The sequence below is a fragment of the Chrysochloris asiatica genome, unplaced genomic scaffold (assembly GCF_000296735.1).
Source record: "Chrysochloris asiatica unplaced genomic scaffold, ChrAsi1.0 scaffold00124, whole genome shotgun sequence".
In the NCBI taxonomy this organism is placed as follows: domain Eukaryota; kingdom Metazoa; phylum Chordata; class Mammalia; order Afrosoricida; family Chrysochloridae; genus Chrysochloris; species Chrysochloris asiatica.
This window is the reverse complement of record NW_006408642.1, coordinates 5491393-5512704: the sequence shown is the minus strand read 5'-3', so window position 1 is coordinate 5512704 and position 21312 is coordinate 5491393. Positions and strand designations below refer to the sequence as shown.

Sequence of the window (21312 nt, the reverse complement as noted above, 5' to 3'; positions counted from 1 at the left end):
ACACAAGCTATCACAGTATGACAAACTGACAACTGGTGCAAATACTTACATATAGGCACGTTTCTTGCAATTTCCTATTAGGTTGTAAAACTATTAATAATTGAATAACAAGAAAACCGGTTATCTGATTGATGTAGGTATTTATAACATAACAAGAATTCTGAGGCAAAATCCAATGCAAAACAAGTTCCTAGAGATTCTATATTAGTTGATTTTAGAAATGACATAATCCAAACCTAACTGGACAGTAAATTGTCTTAGATAACCTTTAAGGAATTTTTCACTCCTGTTATTTGGTTCTGGAAAATCTTTACAGGTCACAAACATTTGTTACAGTAGAAAAATAATTTAAGTATAGTTGTTAGGCACAGGTTAAAAGGGATATAATATGCACAAACTACAACAACTAGAAATCAACACGGCTTTTGAACACATATTTGAACTTGAACCATTTAAACAACCAGTGTTTTACATAAATTTAAAACATACTTCAAACTGTTTGCATGTATACTCTACTTTCTAATGCACTGAGGAAAAAATTTCTTTTTGATTTCTTCAACAGTAAAATTCTGTCCCAAACCAGGAAATACCTTTTCCTCTTGAGAAGCCAGTTGAAGAGCTTTTGTGTCTGGTAAAGATTCTACCAGGGAAATCATCTGCAGGAAGAGAAGCTCTGTACTGAGGCTAGGTTGCTTAGCTCTGCTGTAGACCAAGAGACCCCTGGGGGCTGAGCTGTGTGCCGTTGGTCCCTGGGAAGTCCAGACACCATGCACATTGGTGAATTTGAGGGGCTTCAACCAAGGCCAGAACTAATGAACAGGCTTCACAGGAAGAGAGGGGTTGAGAGGTGTAACCAAAATCCTGATGTGTTCTGAACCACTTAAGTGGATGATCTGTCTGGAATTCTGAGAACACGCAAGGACTTTCCTGGGTGGCATTTGCCCATGAAAACAAACTAATCCCCTCATTAAATTACTCAAAAACAATCACTGGTTTCAAGCTACCAACAGTTACAAAATTTTAATAGGCATGAAAAATTATGAGTTTAACTTGAAATTCTTTGTCAGAAGGAGCTGTTCGAATAAATTGGTATCAGATTGCATATGACAATGCCAATACCTTATGTTTATCCAGTTTCTTCTTTCCCCATTTTTCTTTTTCTAGGATAAAATTAGTAACTTATCAATCATCTGTGTTGGCCATCAACTGACCATTACTGGCTGCAAAACACTGTGTGTATGTATAAAACGAGATGTAGCTAAGAAGCTGCAATGTGAATTCTATGTTACATGTGGAAATGAGTTCCATTACTTCAGATTTATACTGACTATGAGGCCTGTTAATACTCACACACACACTTGTTCAGCCCCTAATCAACAGTCATTCATATAAAAAATATATTTTACTCACGCAGAATGCTTCATTTACATATCACTAAAAACATATTCTTTCAATCTAACATCTCTTTACCAGGCTTGTCAATTAGCTAAGAAACATCATGACATCAAGAGAGAAAACCTTTTTTAAAATAGGATTCCTAGTAGAAATACATTTCTTTAAAAAGGTCTACATTTAAAGCAGCAATTAGAAATGTTGTTCTTATAAGTATAATAATACTGTTATATCAAATTGTGGATTTAAATAAGTTTAACTTAATAGTTCTTTTTTTTTATCTCTTTAAAAAAGAATACAGATTTCTTTGTTACTTAGAGGCTTCTCCATTCTTCCAATTCCAAGGAATACAAAGGTCTCCATCTTGCATAACAGAGTAAAAATGTGAAACGCAGACATGCATCCCATGGAGGTAAGGCAGGGACTGTTCTAGCAATCTCCTACAACAATCCACCATTTGTTTACTAGAAACGCTGGGCTCCTTGTACAACTTCTCCAGAGAAAACTTCCTTGTTGAAGCCTGTATCAGTTCATTTTCAATAACTTTTAACCTGTTTTATTAAAAATAAAAATAATATTGCCATAAACAATAACATAATTAAAGAACATGAAAAGAGAAAAAAGACAAAGAAGTCACTGAAAACCTTATGGAACAAAGTTCCATAACTGACACATCTGAGGCTGCCATAAATCAGAACTGATTCAACAACAACTAGTTCAGGTTTGGAGGCATCAACATAGTTACTGTAAGGGAACAGAAAAAAATGCTTCAAAGCAGTCTACCAGGTACACTTCAAGCAGGTTCTGGTACACCAGGTTCACTACACAGACTCTGAAGTCTAGGATGCTACAGACACCGGAAGTACCCAGAGGGAGCACTGCAGTCCTCAAGCTCTTCCTGTAGGATTATACAATGCCTTTAGCTTATCTGTCTTAAACATCCTTGTATCCCAAGGCTAACTTGCAGTATAAAAGCAGAGAAATATCATTCATTCTCTACTTTAAGGCCTTTGTTATCCATTTTCTCAAAAAGGTTTGTATTATATATTATGCATGTATTTGTAGTACGGAAAGTTTCAGATGCATACAGAGTAGAGACTAGCCGACTGAATATCCATGGGTCCATTACCAAGCTGTAACTGCTGTCAATTCACAACCACCTTTATCTGCAACTCCATCCACCTCCTCTTATTTAAAGAAATTCAGTTATATGTGTGGCACTGCAGAATAAACACTGGACTGCAAAGTCAGTTTAAACCGCAAGGTTGGTGGTTCAAACTCACCAGCTGCTCCTCAGAAACCCTCTACAGGGACACTATGAATTGAAACTGACTCGATAGCACTTAAAAGCAACTTTAGTATTTTGAAGCCCAGTGGCTCTAGAGCAGGATGGGGAATGTTTTTTTCTGCCAAAATTTGTAACATTATTTGCAGGCCATACAAAATGATAAACTTAAAAATTAGCCTGCTATGAGCTGGAACCGACTCCATGACACATAACAACAACAGTCTAATGGCCAGAACTGTGGTTGCTTAGCAAGGCCAGACCAAATTATTTCGAGAGCCTTACATAGCTTTCTGGCTGGATGTTCCCCTCCCTTGCCCTAGACTGTGAACCATAAGTGGGCAGTTTGAACCTACCAGCCGCTTCAACGAGAAAGAGGAGGCTTTAAAACTTTGAAAACGCTATACAGGGGTCACTACGTCTCGGAACTGACTTGACAGCACTTAACAACAAAAGTAAGTATTTTTAGTCTATCTCTAAAATGATTCTTGGTTTCTCAAAAAGCTCTAAAAAATATCCTAAAGCAGGCCTCTGCAATACACAGACTATAGGTAGAAGCCTGAACCACATCCAGATCTCCAGAGATGGGAAATTTCCACTTGAAAGGACTACCAGACCAGCCTGGAGCGGCTAGAAGAACAGAAGATACTTCTTGAAAGAAAGACCTACAGGAAAAATACAAAACAATAGAGGCAGACAGACTGTTACTACAAGAACAAACAAGTTGCTTGCCCAGGAAACATCAAGGCAAGTGGTCGGGTCCCCTCAGTGCAAACCCCCTTCCAAGAATAAGACTCAATGGGAATACACGCTCTGATTGGTGACCACGCTCGTCACCGATAAGGGGAAGTGAGGGAAAAACAGCAGTGAAGCAGCAAGCTAAGCCCTATAATGTGGAGAGTGAATCGTTCAGGTGATAAAAAGAGAAGGCATATGCACAAGAACACCCACACTTGCAGATAATCCCCACTTGACCTGACTTCAATGACTGGATTATCAGAGCTCAACCAGAAGAAGAAAGAAGAGGAAAAAAAAGAGTAATCTGATACAATTTGATGAACTTGACCTACACCTATGGATGCAGTAGCTCAAAAGAGGGAGCATATGTTTACAGCAAGAATCATTCCCACCCCTTCCACACACAGAGTAGACAGGGATGGGCAACTTGGACATTGGCTACCCAAAATGAGGGGGCGGCTACAAAGGCAAGAAGTGACTGACTTACAAGCTTTCAAAAGGGAACCTAGAGCCAGGGGTCCTTGAGGAAGGCAGAATCTCCAGTGAGTAGTATCCAATCTGTCTAGGTGGAGCTGATGAAATGAAATGCAGATGGGTCTCTTGTGACACAATAGTGAATAATTGTTATCAGGACTGATTGTGAGGGTTGGAAATGTAAAGGTAGACATTTTATAGCAAGGAAGGGCGTGATTAACTCTCCATTCTAGGAGCGGAGGTCCATAGGACCATCAATGGAGAAGAGCCAAGAGAGGGACCCTACCCAGAGAAGCAGCGATGCCTGAGATGGCGGCAGAGACAATGACGTGGAGCGATGGAGCAGCTGGGGACTTTAGATCCAGAGAGAGAGAGTGACTGTGTGCTGGGGGGGTGGGGGTGGTAGGGAAGAGTGTAGGGGGCAGGCTTGCAGGGTATAACCTTTGGTTGGTTGATGATGCATGGAGGGGATTGTAACCATGGCAGTGAAATGATATACGATAGAATGAATGTAAAACTAATGTTCTCCCATGTAAACTATCATATAATTCACAATAAAACATTGAAAAAAAATATCCTAAACCTATGAAATGGCCATAGAGAAAATACAAAAGAGCAGCAACTATAGTGTAGCAAATAAAATCATCAGTCCTGATAGTGAAAGAGGGCCTAGAACGGCTCTCAAGGGTTAAACCAGACTTAATTTAGACAAGGAATATCAGAAACACCAATTCTTAAAAGCTAACCAAAGAGCAGGAAATCTGTGCAATAGAATATAGTCAATTCCACAAGCAAAACCCAGAACTGTACTCCTTCACTTATTTTACACAGAGATGATCTCATTATCATCACTTGTTACAGGGATGGCCTCCATGGTTTTCCTTATTTGCCACCCTTCATCTCACTTTATTCTTTTTATATCACTGCGCTTTACAATTTGTGAAGACCGAGGACAAATCCACAGGAGTCATAGGATTGCTTCTATGAGTGTACTGTTGACCAAGTCATCATGTGGTATATCAAATACCACATCCCTGCCCTCCTGAGTCTCCTCCTCCCAGAAATGCTTCTCCAGTGACATCTAGGGGTTGTTCTCTTCAGCTCCTTCCCACTCCCAGACAAACTCAATTTGACTCTGTGGGCTCAGCCACCACTGACACCCTTAGAGCACTCCAGTCTCCCAGGAGAAACAAATTGCAGAAGAGCAGGGATCAGGTCTTCATGTTCCTACTACTGGCACCTACGACCACCACAACACATGGCGGCAAACTGAGTGAATGAGTGAATCAACTCATGGCTACAAAACCTCCGCCAGCAACATCTTCAAAAAAAACAACAACCCACTTTTGAACATAAAATCCTCCTTTCTTCATAACAGATACATAAAACAGAGCACTGAGCAGTACATAGAAACAGGAAACTGCTCTAATATGATTCCTTCCAAGATACAAAGAGGACTGCTTTTGAAAAAAAAAAAAAATTAGTTTTTACTTTAAATTCCTTTTCAATTAAGTTAAAGTGGAGATGAGGCTTTCTTTGTATCGTCATTTTTCAGATTTTTAAGCAATAAGGATTCTTAGCAACCAAGTAGTAATTGCTTTCTGCCCCCTACTTGTAAACACTCTTCTCCATGTGGAGAATTTCTTTCTGCTGCTCCAGAGCTGAATGTTCTATTATAAGGCCCTCCTCAAACTGAGGCACATGATGGTAAAGTGATTAAGGCTCTCATCCTTACAAAACAGCCTCATCAAGTCCCTTCCAGAACAAGGCAGGTAATAAAGACATATGGGATATACACAAAGAAGTCAAATTTCTAAATTTAGTGCACTATGCATATCCAATATTTATCAGCTCTGAAGAATTGATTTGTTAGGGGTTAGACGGAATGACGTAAGACAGGACTAAAGTACTTACTCTTCCTTTCTTTTCATGTTCTCTCTTGCTTGCTGGGCTTTGGCGAGAATAAACCATTGGAAGCTTGCTAGATCACAGAGGATTGGGATGTTAAAATGTCCAAGTTCATGCAAGCTTGGCGCATATCTGTCACTGCAATTAAGCATACATTACACATTAAAGGAAAGTTATTCATCCTTTTCACCAAGAAAATGTTTTATTAGTCAAAAAATCTACCTTAGGCATATAGAAAAATTGACTTATATCTTTGCTGACCCCAAAATGACACAGGTGGTTCGAATGACCACATACTTCCTGGCTTTGACCTTCTTCACCTGCAAGACGGGGGCAATACCTACTTTATGTGACATTGTGAGACTTAAATAGTATTAAGAATATTAATATTTATGTACTAAGTATATATCATGTACATTGTTCTTGTTAAATGCTGTCAAGTCGGTTCCAACTCATAGTGATCCTGAAATAGCGTTTCTGAGGAGAGGCTGGTGGGTTTGAACCATTGATCTTGCATTTAGTGGCCCAGTGCTGATCCTACAGAGCTACACCTGGCCTCCATGTACCACACAAAGTACTGTCATATCAATATTTAAGCACAGTGGTTGGCAAATAGTATATGCACAAAAAATGCTGGCCAATAATTTAACAATAGTGTCATGCTATCAGGTTTTCCACAGGCTTGACTTTGCCCAGGACATGGGACTATAACCACAGAATGTTCTAGCAATCTATCCTTTGATGCGTTCATGGCTTTTCTAATGTAGAACTGAGTCCTGTTAACCAAAGTAGTAATATTCTTTTTCTTAACTTGTAAGAATCATACACTGCTATACAAAAATATGTATATTTCGATACACATCCACCCAAGTGAAAAAGTAAAGGTAGTTCTCGGGTTTCAGATATTTACCTGTTAAGGATCATTTGTAAACCACGCAGGCTTCGAGGATGAAAAGGCATTCTATTTTTTAATAGCCTATTATAGAAGACATCAAGAAGAGAATAATATTCCTCAAGTGTCAATACTGGCTGTAATTCTTCAATATAAACAACTTGGATGCCACCTAGAAGATAGCTTATTTGGTCTTCTAAAAGCATCAGCCGCCTTTGGAGGTCAAAATAACTTGGCAATCTTTCAAAAAGCTACAATATAAAAAGAAGAGAAGTATACTGTTTTATGTAACTATGATCACTAAATTTTAGGACTTCAATCAATGGTATTGAAAAACTTTAACAAGAAAATTATTGTCTTAAGAGGAAAGTTCAAGAAAAGATAAGAGAAAGGCAATATAATGTTGAAAATATTAATATTCAAATAAAACACTGAAAATCTTAAAGACTTTTAAATAAGAACTGAACAATTTCCTGAAAAAAAAAAAAAGTTCCAAATAAAAATGATTCCTAAATACAAATATTTAAATATTTAGGTAAGAATCTTAAATAAATTTAGACTGATTAAATGGTTAAGATGAAGAAAGATTTTAGAAATAAAGTATATGAATTTCAACTCCCAAGTTTTTTCCTTCAGAAGTTACTTTATTGTAACTTACAAATCTCAATTAAATGTAATTAACATTACTGAGCACACATCATGTGCTTATGAAATAAACTGAGCAGCTGGAGGACACAAATGGTAGGAGTTTGTTGCTGTTTTACAAGGGCTCATAGTTAAGGATATAAGGAGGTTCAAGCAAAGGTTTCTAAGAAAGTCTAACTTAATCACCAGATAACTGAGTTTAGCACAGGTAGACGAATATGGGACATTGTGAGTATATGTGCAAACAAAGAAGCATGCAAAAAATCAGTATGTTCCAAAACAACAGGGAGTTGGCAAGAGCTGCAGTATGCCATGTCTGACCTGTGGAAAGAGAAGAGATGAAAGAGGCATGGAGACAGGAGCTAGATCAGGTAAGGGCCTGTGTGTTACACTAAAGAATTTAGAGGACTTAGAACTTTAAGAGGATTTAAAAGGCATCACAAACTGCTATCAGAATCACTACCCACTGCCGGTGAGTTGATTCTAACTCATACTGACGCTATAGAACAGAGCAGAAGCGCTCAGTGAGGTTTCTGAGACTGCAAACCTTTACAGCAGATGGTGGGTTCAAATGGCTGAATTTGTGGTTAGCAATCCAACAGTTAAGGAGCTCTGGTAGCGTAGTGGTTATGAATCAGGCTGGGAACTACAAGGTCAGCAGTTCAAAACTACCAGCTGTTCTGTGGGATTAAGATGAGGCTTTCTGCTCCCATAGATTTACAGCCTTGAAAACCCTGTACAGGGTCGCTATGAGTCAGAACCGACTCCACGGCACATGACCACCACCACCGATCCAACACTTAACCCGTTGCACCACTGAGCTCTAATAAAAATGTTTTATTATTTATAATTCTAACACTGTGAAAAATAATTTTACTCCCCAAGGGGGGGGGAGTAGTTAATCTTACATTCCATGAACAGAGGACCCTAGGACCATCAAGTAAGAAGAACATGAGCTGAACATAACCACAGAAGCGGCGACACTAGAAATGGAGGAAGAAGTGAAGGTATGGAGAGACTGAGCAGCTGACGACTCTAGACTCATGGAAAAAGAAAGGCTGTGTGTTGGCGGCCAGGAAACTGGCTTCCAGAATGTGTCCCCTGGTTGTTTAAATGATTATATATCCAGAAAAAAGAAATAAGAAAATTATACAATAGCAGCCTTATGTAACTAAAACAAAAGGTTTAAAGTTGGTTGAATAGATTTTTATAATGCATGTGAAGGTGACTTTAACTTTTTCTTTTGCTATTTGAAAGCTTCCGATTTCTCTTTAAAATCTGTTCTTTTAGCATTGTTATTAATAAAAAAAATGCTATTAGAAAAGACAAAATATTTTTTTTGCTCTCTAAATTAAAAAAAAATTTATTCATATATATGTGGCATTGGCATTTAAAAACTTTTATTTTAAAATAAAGAAGCAGAAAACATGGCCTACAGCAAGACGAATCAATGAATCCAACTCAGAACTGTCACAATATAAGAATTAGAAGAAATGACTGTAAAAACAATTATAACTTCATTTCACATGCTCAAAAAGTTAAGCAGAGAGGTATGTAGTTGTTGTCGTTAGGTGCATGGAGTGGATTCCAACTCATAGCAAGTCTATGCATAACAAACTCTCCACGTTACTACATGATGTCCTTCTCCAGGGACTTGCCTGTTCAAAGTAGGAGAGATGAAGTCTGGCCATTCTCACTTCTATGGAGCATTCTGGCTGTACTTCTTCCAACACAGAGTTATTTGTTCTTCTAGCAGCTCATGGTACTTTTAATATTCTCTTCCTACATTATCACTCAAATGCACCAATCCTTCTATGGTCTTCATTATTCATTGTCCAACTTTCACATGCATATGAGGGTATTGAAAATACTCTGACTGGGGTCAAGAGCACCTTAGTCCTCAAACTGACATCTTTGTTCTTTTAACACTTTAAAGGGGTCTTTCACAGCAGATTTACCTAATACGTTGATTTTTTTGATGGCTAATTCCATGAGTGGATTGTGGATCCAAACAAAATGAAGTTTTTGATAACTTCAATCTTCTCTTCCTTTATCATGATGTTATTTATTAGTCTAGTTGTGAGAATTTTTTTCTTTACATTGGGGTGCAATCTGTATTGAAGACTGTAGTCTTTGATCTTCATCAGTAAGTACTTTAAGACCTCTTTGCTTACAGCTAGCCAGGTGTGTCAATCTGTATATCATTGGTTGTTTTGGCTCATGATACTGAGTTTCTCTATCATCCCTTACCACAGATGTAGTCAAATTGATTCCTGTAAATTCCATGTGGTGAGGTTCAAGTGTCTAGTCACTGTTTATGTTGTTGAAAAAGATACCTGCAATTAAAAAGTCATTGGTCTTGCAAAATTGTACCATGTGATCGCGAGCATCATTTCTATTACTATGACCATATTTTCCAACTATGAATTCTTCCCATTTCCAACTTTCACATTCCAATAACTAGTAATTTTTAATGCAACCTGATTGTATGTTTAATCAATTTCAGACTAAACAAACTGGTACAATGCTTCATCATTTTTGGCTTTAATGATTGCTGTGTAAATTTGAATAATAATGGCATTAACTGGTCTTCCCTGTAGGCATATGAATATTGTCATATCACTGACAACATTGTACTTCAAGATAGATATTGAAATGCTCTTTTTGATGATGAATGTGATGCCATACCTTTTCAATTTGTCATTCCTGGCATAATAAACCATTGCTTATCTGATTCAAAATGGCCAATAACAGTCTATTCAGCTCATTAATGCCTAGAATATTTATCTTCTATGCATTCCATTTCACTTTTAATTTTCCTAGATTGATACTCTATACATTCCATGTTCTGATTATTAATGGATGTCTGCGGTCATTTTGAATTGTGCCACATCGACATGTGAAAGTTCTGAAAGCTTTGTTCCGTTCACATGACTACTGTCAACTCTATTTTGAGGAGACAGCTCTTCTCCAGTCATACCTGGAGAACTCATTGGACCTGAGGGGCTCTTCTTCCGTTGCCAGTGTTCTGCTGCTGTTCATAAGGCTCTCAATGGCTAACTAACTCTTCAGAGGTGGTCAGCCTCTCTTGTTAGTCTGTAATCACCACTGAAACCTGTCCACCATGGGTGGCCTACTGGTGTTTAAAAGACTGGTTGAAATGGTTTCAGCATCACAGCAACACACGAGTCACCACAGTACGACAAACTGACAGACAAGTGGTGGAAGTAGAGGTATAGATGATGTAAAAAAAATCCAAATTGTACAGAGTTTCTGTCAGAGGTGATGAAGAAGTTTTGAAAATAGATAGTGATGATAAATGCCAGGTATTATGAATGTAACTAATGCCACTGAACTGCACACTTTAAAATGGCAAATTTTATTTTATATATACTTAACTACACTGATATTTTAAAAAGACCCAAATTGAATTTCTAGATATTAAAATTACAATGTCTGAGATGAAATAAAAACCCCAAAACACTGAAAGTATTAACAGATTAAATAGAGCAGAAGAGAAGATTAATGAGCTTTAAAGGACATAATAAAATCAATCTTAAATAAAACACACAGGGACAAAGAAATTCAAAAGTTGACAAGATTTTTAAGAATCTGTGAGAAAACGTCAAACAGCCTAACAGACATGTATTTAAAGTCCCCAAACAGGAGGAAAGGAGGTTATATGTAAAAATTCTAAATAAAATTTTATGAATTTATGCACGAATTTCACTATATATTTTAAAATAATACACTGGGACTAAGGGGGATTTATTTCAAGACTCCAAGGTTGGTTTCACATTTGTAAATCAATGAAATTCACCATATTAACAAGCTAAAAAGAAAATCATATTACCATTATAGATATAGAAAGAGTATCTGACACAATCTAATACCCTTTACTTATAAAGGGAAAAGGGAACACTTTAACTTGAAAAAGGATATCTACAAAAAATCCACTGTGCTAACATTATACTTGTTGGTGAAACTCTGAATGCTTTCTCCTACGGTCTAGAATGAGATAAGATATCAGATCTCACACCACTTCTTTCCAGCACTATAGCAGAAATTCTAGCCAGTGCAAGCCACCAGGCAAAATAACTAAATCAAGAATTGGCATCTTAACTATAACATCTTAATTTTAACAATACTGAGTGGTGACCCATAAACCAAGTATATCTCTCCAGTTATTTAGGTCTTCTTTACTTTCTCTCAGCAATGTCTCTAGGAATTTAGATTGGGAGGGAAGAGATAGAAGTGTCTTTATTTGCATGGTACTGGCATAACAATGGGCAAACAGATCAATGAAAAGTAAAGAGAGTCTTTGAAACAAGTCCTCCTGCATGTGGACAACTGCTATTTGACAAAGATAAAAGGAAATGCAGTGGAGAAAGGATAGGCTTTTCAATGAACGATGTCAGAAGAATTAGATATGAGATAACTGTATGATAAGCTCTGGAACGTAAGGTCAGTTTGAACCTCAAGATCAGCAGTTCAAACCCACCAGCCACTCCTCAGAAACCCTATACAGGGTCGCTATGAGTCAGAACTGACTTGACGATACTTAACAACAAACAACAACAAAAACAAAACACTTGGACCCATTATCTTGGACAAATAACAACAATAAAAATCCAACAAAAACACCTGGACCCGTATTTTGTCCTACATACAGAAGTAGCGTAGTGGTTACGAATCGGGCTTGTGAACCGCAAGGTCAGCAGTTTGAAACTACCAGTTGTTCTGCGGAAGAAAAATGAGGCTTTCTGCTCCCGTAAAGATTTACAGCCTCGGAAACCCTGTACGGGGTCACTATGAATCGGAACCGACTCCACGACACATAACAACAACAACAGAAATGAACTCAAAATGGGTCACGGACCTATATGTGTAAAACCTAAATCTATGAAATTTCTAGACACAGAAAATCTTTGTGACCTTGGGTTAAACAAAGGTTTCTTAAGATATAATGCCAAAAGTATAATCTATAAAAGAACACACTGATACAACTGAACTTCATCTAAACAGTAATAATAAAAAGAGAGCTTTTGTCCTTTGAAAGACAGAGGATGAAAAGATGGTTTACATAATGGGGAAAGTATCTGCAAACCACATATCTGTTAAAAAGCGTGTATTCAAAATATATAAAGAACAACCTAATTTTAAAATGGGGCAAAAATGTGAAAAGACATTCCATCAAATATGTGGGTGGCAAATAAGCAAATGAAAAGATACCCAACATCATTAGTCATTCCACCACTTGTCTGTCAGTTTGCCGTACTGTGGTGGTTTATGTGTTGCTGTGATACTGTAAGCTATGCCACCAGTATTTTAAACGCAAGCATGATCACCAATGGTGGGCAGTTTCAGCTGAGCTTCCAGACTATGACAGACCAGGAAGAAGGAGAGACGGACTATTTCTGAATGTTTAGACACTGAAAACCTTATGAATAGCAGGAGAACACTGTCAGATCACACCAGAATATTGAAACATTATGAAGAGCACCAGAATATTGTCAGATATTGTGCAGAAGATGAGTCCCTCAGGTTGGAAGGCACTCAGAATATGATAGGGGAGCAGCAGAACAAAGAGTCAGAGCACAAGGCAGAGCAGTGGGCTTTCCAGCCCAAAGAACAAGTGAAGATGAGTGACTTTGGGCAGGAGGCTTGCTTGCAAAATGGGTGCTTCCAAACACTTACCTTGGGGAGTTAGTTTTGCTGACCTATGGAGCTACAGGGGAGGGCTTTAGGCTGAGGCTTATGGTAGAGTGGTATGCCCTCTGATGATTTGATCAGCAGTCCTAAAAGAGCCTTGTAACAAGGCCCAAGCAAAGAGAAGCCTGTATGTGGGCATGACAGACGTGAGGTTGTCCTGACTGGAAGAACTGTGCTCTGAACATTGCTGACCCTGACTTGTAAACTGCTTTAACTTCTCTAATCAACCCAATAACTGAAAAAACAAAAACAAACACAAACAACTGGGGAAGAGCTGCCTCCTCAAAGTACAGCTGACTATGATGGCTCAAATAGAATAAAGCTATCAGGAATGTCGTTTGATGACGGGGCACAACTCAAAATGAGGAGAACCTTTTACAGTTGTAAAAGTCCATTAATAATCAGAACATGGAATGTATGACGTATAAATCTAGGAATATTGGAAGTTGTCAAAAATGAAATGGAATGCACAAAGATCAATATTCTAAGCATTGTTGTTGTTTTTAAGTGCTGTCGAGTCGGTTCCAACCCATAGCAACCCTGTATAGGTTTCCATGGAGCAGCTGGCAAGCTTGAATCACCAACCTTGTGGTTCAAACTGACTTTGCAGTCTAGAGCATTAACCCACAAGGCCACACCAGGACCCATTTCTAAGAAATAATGAGCTGAAAGGGACTGGTAGTGGTTCATTTCAGATAATCTGATAATCACATGGTTTACTACGCCGGGAATGACAAACTGAAGAGAAATGGTATAGCATTCATCATCAAAAAAACATTTAAAGATCTATCTTGAAGTATAATGCTGTCTGTAATAGGATAATATCCAAATGTGTACAGGCAACACCATTTTATACAACTATTATTCAAAATTACACACCAACCACTAAAGTCAGTGATGACGAAATTGAAGAATTCTACCAACTTCTTCAGTCTGAAATTGATCAAATATGCATTCAAGATGTATTGAAAATTACTGCTGATTGGAATGCAAAGACTGGAAACAAAGAGGAAGGATCAGTAGTTGGAAAATATAGCCTTAGCGAAAGAAACAATGCTGGAAATTATACGATAGAATTTTGCAAGACCAATGACTTCTTCATTGCAAATACCTCTTTTAAACAACATAAAAGATGACTATACACATGGACCTCACAAGAAATCAAATTGACTACATCTGTATAAAGAGACAGTGGAAAAGCTCCCTATCATCAGTCAAAACCAGGCCAGAGGAAGATTATGAAACAGATCATCGATTACTCAAGCACATGTTCAGGCTGGAGCTGATGAAAATTAAAACAAGTCCATAAGAGTCAAATTGTGACCTTGAATTTAGCAATCATCTCAAGAACAGATGTGATGCATAGACACTTATGATGGGAGACCAGAGAGTTGTGGGATGACATCAAGAACATCATAAAGGAAGAAAGGAAAAGGTTATTAAGAAAATAAGAACAAACAATAAGGCCTAAATAGATGTCAGAACATACTCTGAAACTTGCTCTTTAACTTAGAGATAGAAAAAAATGGAAAAATGAAGAGTATAAGTTCAAGAGTCAAGGGTACTGAAGGAAGAAGTCCAAGGTGCACTGAAGGCATTGGCAGAGAACAAGGCTCTGGGAACTGATGGAATACAACTTGAAATCTTTCAAATAACTGATGCAACACTGGAGGCACTCACTTATCTACGCCAAGAAATTTGGAAGACAGCTACCTGGCCAACTGGTTGGAAGAGATCCCTATTTGTACCAGTTCCAAAGAAAGATGATCCAGTGTAATGCAGAAATCATTGGACAATGCCATTAATAACACATGCAAGTAAAATTTTGTTGAAGATAATTCAAAAACAGATGCAACAGTACAATGACAGAGAACTGCCAGGTGTTCAAGCCGGATTCAGAAGAGGATGTGGAACGACATCAGATGAGTCTTGGATGAAAGCACAGATCCAAAAAATATGCTTACCTTTGCTTTACTGACTATGCAAAGGTTTTCATTTTTGTGGACCATGACAAGATATGAGTAACAATGCAAAGAATGGATATTCCAGAACACCTGTTTGTACTCATGAGGAACCTGTACGCAGATCAAGAGGCAGTTGTTGAAACAGAATTGCGGGACACTGAAGGCTTAAAATCAGGAAAGGTGGGCACCAGGGTTGTATTCTTTCATCATACTTATTCAACCTATGTATTGATTAAATAATCTGAGAAGCTGGATTATACAAAGAAGGATTAGCACCAAGATTGGAGGAAGACTCATTAACAATCTACGACAAGCAAAGAGGATTTAAAGTACTTACTGATGAAGATCAAAGATGGGTTGCACCTCAATGTAAAAAAGAAAAAAAAAAAATTATCACAACTGGATCAATACATAACATCATGATAAATGGAGGAAAGACTGAAGTTGTCAAATACTCTATTTTGCTTGGATCAAATGATGTATTACATTAAGGAACTATGATGCACAAGACCTCTTTAAAGTGTTCAAGACCTAAGATGTCAGTTTGAGGACTAAGATGTGCCTGATCCAAGCTATGGCATTTCCAATAGCCTCATATGCACATGGAAGTTAGACAATGAAGAAGGAAGACCATAGAATTGATGCATTTGAATTATGGTGCTGGAGAAGAATATTTCAAAAGTACCAATGACTGCCAGAAGAATCAATGAATCTGTGTTGCAAGAAGTACAGCTTGAATGCTCCTTAGTAACCAGGATGGTGTGACTTTGTCTCTTGTACTTAGGACATATTATCAGGAGGGGCCTGTCCCTGGAGAAGGATATCATGCTTGGGAAAGTGGAGGGTCAGCAAAAAATAGAAAGCCCCCCAACGAGATGGATTGGCACAGTGGTAGCAGCAATGGGCTCAAGCGTAACAACAATTGTGAGGTTGGCACAGGACTAAGCAGTGCTATGTCTGTTGTGCATAGGGACGTTATGAGCCAGAAATAACTCGAGGGCACCTAACAACAAAAACAATCATTAGTCATTAGAGAAACGCAAATTAAACACTAAGATAGCACTACACACCTAGCATAATAACTAAAAAGATAAAAGGACGTACCAAATGTTGGCAGCTTTAAAACAAACGAAATAAATATACAAATATCATATGATATAGACTTATTACTCAAGAGAAAAGGAAATACAGGGGCTTCAAAAACTCTTGGAAAAATGGCATTCAAAGATAATGAAATTTTTCCATGAACTTTTTGAGGCTCCCTTGTATATAGTCATGAAACATTTGTACAGAAATGTTCCTATCAGTTCTACTTGTAATTGTCATAGACAGGAAGAACACAATGTCCATTAATAGGTAAATGGACAAAACTGGTTGATGTTTACCATATAAAATAGGTTATTAGATGGCAATTAAAAGGAAGGAACTCTTGATATATTCTACATTATGGATAAAGCTCAGAATCATTATGCTGCGTGAAAGACGTCAGAAAAAGTGTACATACTCTGATTCCTTCTAAACAAAACTCTGGAAAATACAAACTAATTTATAGTGACAAAAAGCATGGAGAGCAGACAATGATGTGGGAGCAGTGGAAGGGATTACAAAGGGCCCTGATGATCCTTTCGAAGATGATGGATATACTTGCTCTCTTGATTGTGGTTTCAGAGGTGTAGACATAAACCAAAATTTATCGAATTATAGATACTAAACATGTACAGCTGATTGCATGCCAATTATATCACGTTAAAACCTATCAAACAAACCAAACCAAACAGAACTCAGCATTTTAGACGTGCTTCAGAAAAGACTGTAGTATTTACAAGTAAAAATGATTCAAAATCTGTCTTTCCTGATCTCAGACTACATGATCTCAAATGTCTGACTTGAAATTACCCAGAGCTAAGATTACAAGTCATTTTTAGTTTGTAAAATAATAGCACTGCAGTACGCTGATAACAAATCAAAGACATTGTCTTGCTTTTCAGTCTTTCTGTACCTTTGTCCAGTGATGATGGACGTCCATTGTTCCCAGCATCACATGACCCCCGGCACTCATCCCAGAACAGTCTGTAAATATTAGCGTGCATCCTGAGGATGACAGAACACAGACCCAATGGTTACTGTCCAGTGATGCTTCATTCTTTTTACAGTTGTGCAAATAACTTAAATTTAATGTATATCTTCAGTATTACATTCCCTAGAGGCTTAAAGATGAATTTCATGTCACTGTTATAGTCAAAATTTAAAAAAAAATTCAGTTGTGTTAAGGTCGCATTTGAGAAGACTTTTAACATTCAGGTTCCCCTACAATTTGCAGGTGACATTTATTTGAGAAGAATATTGGACAATGTTTACCTTTTGCAGTTTTAAGTGTTTCCACGTTCTGCTGTGCTAATCGGCCTAAACTATGCAGTTGGCTACAGCGATGGGCGATCCCCCAGCTCCTCTGCCACCTAGGCCAACAGAGCACACAGGCCATTAGCAGCCAGCCTCCCTGAAGGAGGAAGCAAGCATTCACCGAAAACCGCTCAATTCCTGTGAAAGGCAATGATTTGCTTTCTCAAGTAGGCACACAGAATGTTTTATATTGTCTAATGCTTTTCAAACTAGCTGAGTTTCCAAGAAGCAACCAAATGAAAAATGAATTGTCTACCAGAATATATGAAATACAGTATTACTTATGTTCAAGTATCCAGAGATTTTTTAACACACAAATACACTGCATTGTTTCTATTTTAAAATAATGGGATAAAATGGGAAACACTAAACCAAAAAAAAACAAAAAACTTTTTTTTCATTCACATTGTAAAATAACAAACATTTTGTCTTTAAGTTCCAATAAGGAATTCCAGTTAGACGTATCAAATTCTTTTTATCTTTTGCTAGATTTTTATGACAAAGAATTCTCCTTATTTTAAAAATCAGTATTAAATCTTAGCAACAAACTGCAACCTAGTGTTCACACAATGTCACAGAAGCATTGCTATGTAAATGTAAAGAGTATGATATTAAGTGGTCCAGAAAACCCATCTTGGATGGCCATTAAAGTGATAACTATTGATCTCTCCCATCTTGAGCAAAGAGGAGGGAAGAAAATCAAAGATGCAAGGAAACAATTATTCCAGGGGACTAATGGACCACATGAACTCTACCATCCACATCACCAAGGCCAGAAGAATTAGATGGTGTCTGGCTACAATTGTCATCCATTCAGAACAGAATTACACTAAGAAGTCCTGGATAGAGTGGGAGGAAAACGTGGAACAAAACTTAAAATCATAAAGTAGACCAGGCTTACTGGTCTGATGGTCCTCAGACAACCTTCAGGCTGAAACTGAACTCACTGCCACGGCTCAACTTTCAGCCAAGTGATAGATAAGCCTAGAAGGTGAACAATAATACCATGTAGATACGCATTCCAACAGAATTGGGAAACACAGAGAAGAAGTAGGAAAAGTGCTGTTACATCACAGGGACTGCAGTCAGTGTCACACCTCAAAATGTGTATGAATTCAACTGACCCATGAGATCCCCTCAGAAACTACTGTTTGGACTGGCCCATTGTTTGCAGGCACCCTAATGAGGCCAAGACAAGTGTTTTTCTGAGAGAACCTGTCTGCAGCCATCCACCCATCAAAGACAATGTCTAAACATGTTTTGTTTGAAATAAACTGTGCATACATAAACTGGAACCCTAACTGCAATATTTTTTGTCTTATTGTATATTTGAAAAGCATATATTTTTACTAAATTCATTATGCAGAAAAGTTAAACTATTATGTGAAAATGTCAGTATTTAAACATTTCAATATTTAAAACAAGAAATTGGTAAGTTTTCTTACATAGATGAACATTTTGACTCATGGGAAGATAACTAAAGAATATTTAATTATCAGAGTAATTAAAGATGAAAATATCTAGCAATTGGGAAGGTTTAACAATAGATAATTCATGTTTATTTTAATTTCTAAATTACATTCTTGCTATTACCTGATGTCTGAGAGCTGCAGTTGTTGAGATAACTCATCTTTGAGTCGCTCTAGTTCTTTTCTTAGCGGCAAACTATTCTTTAGCTTTTTAAGAGCACTTTTTTCATTACTATCTAACCAGGATCTAGAAAGAAAAAAAACAGATACATATATATATATACACAAGTATATATTTTCTAGTACTAATTATAATACCAGAATTTCTAGTATCAATTGACATATGCATTACCATGAAAACAGCCACATAGTAAAATTCCATTTTTAATCAAAGTTTCACCAAATTATAAATATATATAGCAAATCTATTCTTTTAGAGTAAATACCTATTCTTAAAATAGTTTGCTTGGAGAACTTCCAGAACCTACTAAATCATATTCCAATATGACAGCTTCTTTTACACATTAAAAAAAAATTAATCACACTAATCTATCACCAGGGAATGCAGTGGCTCTGTACCACAAGCACTGGACTGTGAACCACGAGGTCAGTGATTTGAGCCCACCTGTTGCTCCTTAGGAGAAAGATGAGGTTTTTTGCTCCTGCAAAGGTTTACAGCCTTGGAAACCCTATACAGGGTTGCTATAAGTCAGAACTGACTCTATGGCACTTAACAACAATACAATCTGTTGCTATATTTCTAGAGATAGGAATATATATACATACATAATGAATATATTAAAGATATCTCAAAACCTCTTAATTACAGGAAGACATGGAATATGTAACCAGTTGCCTTAATGAATAACTGTCCCCTTTGCCATGAGACAAAAAAAAAACTGGATGGTGCTCAGCCACCATTATTGAATGTTCTGATCATAGATGCCATAGAAGAATCCTGATCAAAATGAGGAGGAGAAGCAAAACAGAATTTCAAAATCTCATGGACTTCATTAATGTTGGATATACCTTTGCAACTGTTGCCCTCAAATAATCTGTCACATAAGTGATTTTAATTTTAGCTTAATTTATTATCATCATCTGGGCCCCTTATGTCAATGGAGAGAAGTCTATTCAACTATAATTCAAAAAAAGGAAACAGGCATCTCATATCTATTCTATAGTTGTTGTTGCTAAGTGCTGTTGAGTTGGTTCCAAATCACAGCGGCCCTGTATAGGGTTTCCAAGGACTGGCTGGTGAATTTGAACTGCCTTGCAGTTCAAACTGACCTTGAGGTAGAATGCTTATCCTATGGTGCCATTTAAGTATCAAATAATCCAGAGTACTTAAACAAGTCTGAACTTGTCAAGAAGTCTTGAACTATTCAAGAACTTACAGAAATGCTCATTTTATATACCCTAAAATGATCTGGAGATAAATATTAGTTATCACCGATTTGTTTTCTAAGAGTAATACAAGTTTTCTTTAACAGTTTTATGGGGACATACAACGTACCCTCTGAAAGTGTACAATTCAATGGTTTTCCATATGTCCACTGAATTGTGCAACTATTACCATAATGAATTTTATTACTCTTTCATCATCCTGAAAAGAAATATTATATTCATTAGCAGTCATTCCCCATTTCCTTGAATCCCCCAGGTAATCACTAATCTTTCTATCTCTATAGATCTTTTTCATTCTGGGCATTTCACAGAAATGGAGTCATACAATAGGTAGTCTTTTGTGACTGGGTCTTTTCACTTGCTGTTAGGTGCCATCAACTCATAGTGACCCCATGCACAACAGAATGAAACACTATCGAATCATGAGCCAACCTTACAATTGTTGTTACGTTTGAGCCTACTGATGCTGCCACTGTGCCAGTCCATCTTGTTGGGGGGTCTTCCTTTTTTTCTCTAACCCTCTACTTTACCATATACGATATCCTTCTCCAGTGACTGGTCCCTCCTGACAGTATGTCTGGAGTATGAAAGATGAAGTCTGATGATTCCGGCCTCAAAGGAGCATTTTGGCAGTATTTCTTCCAACACAGTTCTATTTGTTCTTTTGGCATTCTATGGTACTTACAATATTCTCTTCCAACACCATAACTCACATGCATATGAAGTTACTGAAAATACTATGACTTGTGTCAGGTGCACCTTAGTCCTCAAACTGTCATCTTTGCTCTCCAATACTTTAAAGAGGTCTTGTACAACAGATTTTTCCCAGTGCAATACATTGCTTGATTTTCTGACTACTGCTTCCATAAGTGTTAATGGTAGATCCAACTTCAATCTTTTCTCCATTTATCATGATGTTATTTATTGGTCCAGTGGTGAGGATTTCTGTTTTCTTTACATTGAGGTGCAACCCATATCGAAGGCTGTAGTCTTTGATCTTTATCAATAGGTATCTTAAGTCTTCTC

The 21312-nt window shown here is 37.4% G+C and overlaps 1 protein-coding gene across 1 annotated transcript in view; it reads right to left on the bottom strand.

The window, feature by feature from the left end:
- Positions 1 to 1535: 1535 nt before the first annotated feature.
- The window catches only part of TCAIM (T cell activation inhibitor, mitochondrial), a 40614-nt gene continuing 20837 nt past the window's right edge, over positions 1536 to 21312 (bottom strand). Inside the window, exons 5-10 of the mRNA XM_006868776.1 lie at positions 19004 to 19126; positions 17369 to 17466; positions 17010 to 17101; positions 6708 to 6940; positions 5804 to 5935; positions 1536 to 1943 (exon numbers count right to left, since the gene is read on the bottom strand). Coding sequence (XP_006868838.1) covers positions 1703 to 1943; positions 5804 to 5935; positions 6708 to 6940; positions 17010 to 17101; positions 17369 to 17466; positions 19004 to 19126 — 919 coding nt within the window. The 3' untranslated portion in view covers positions 1536 to 1702. The remainder of the gene's footprint in view (positions 1944 to 5803; positions 5936 to 6707; positions 6941 to 17009; positions 17102 to 17368; positions 17467 to 19003; positions 19127 to 21312) is intronic.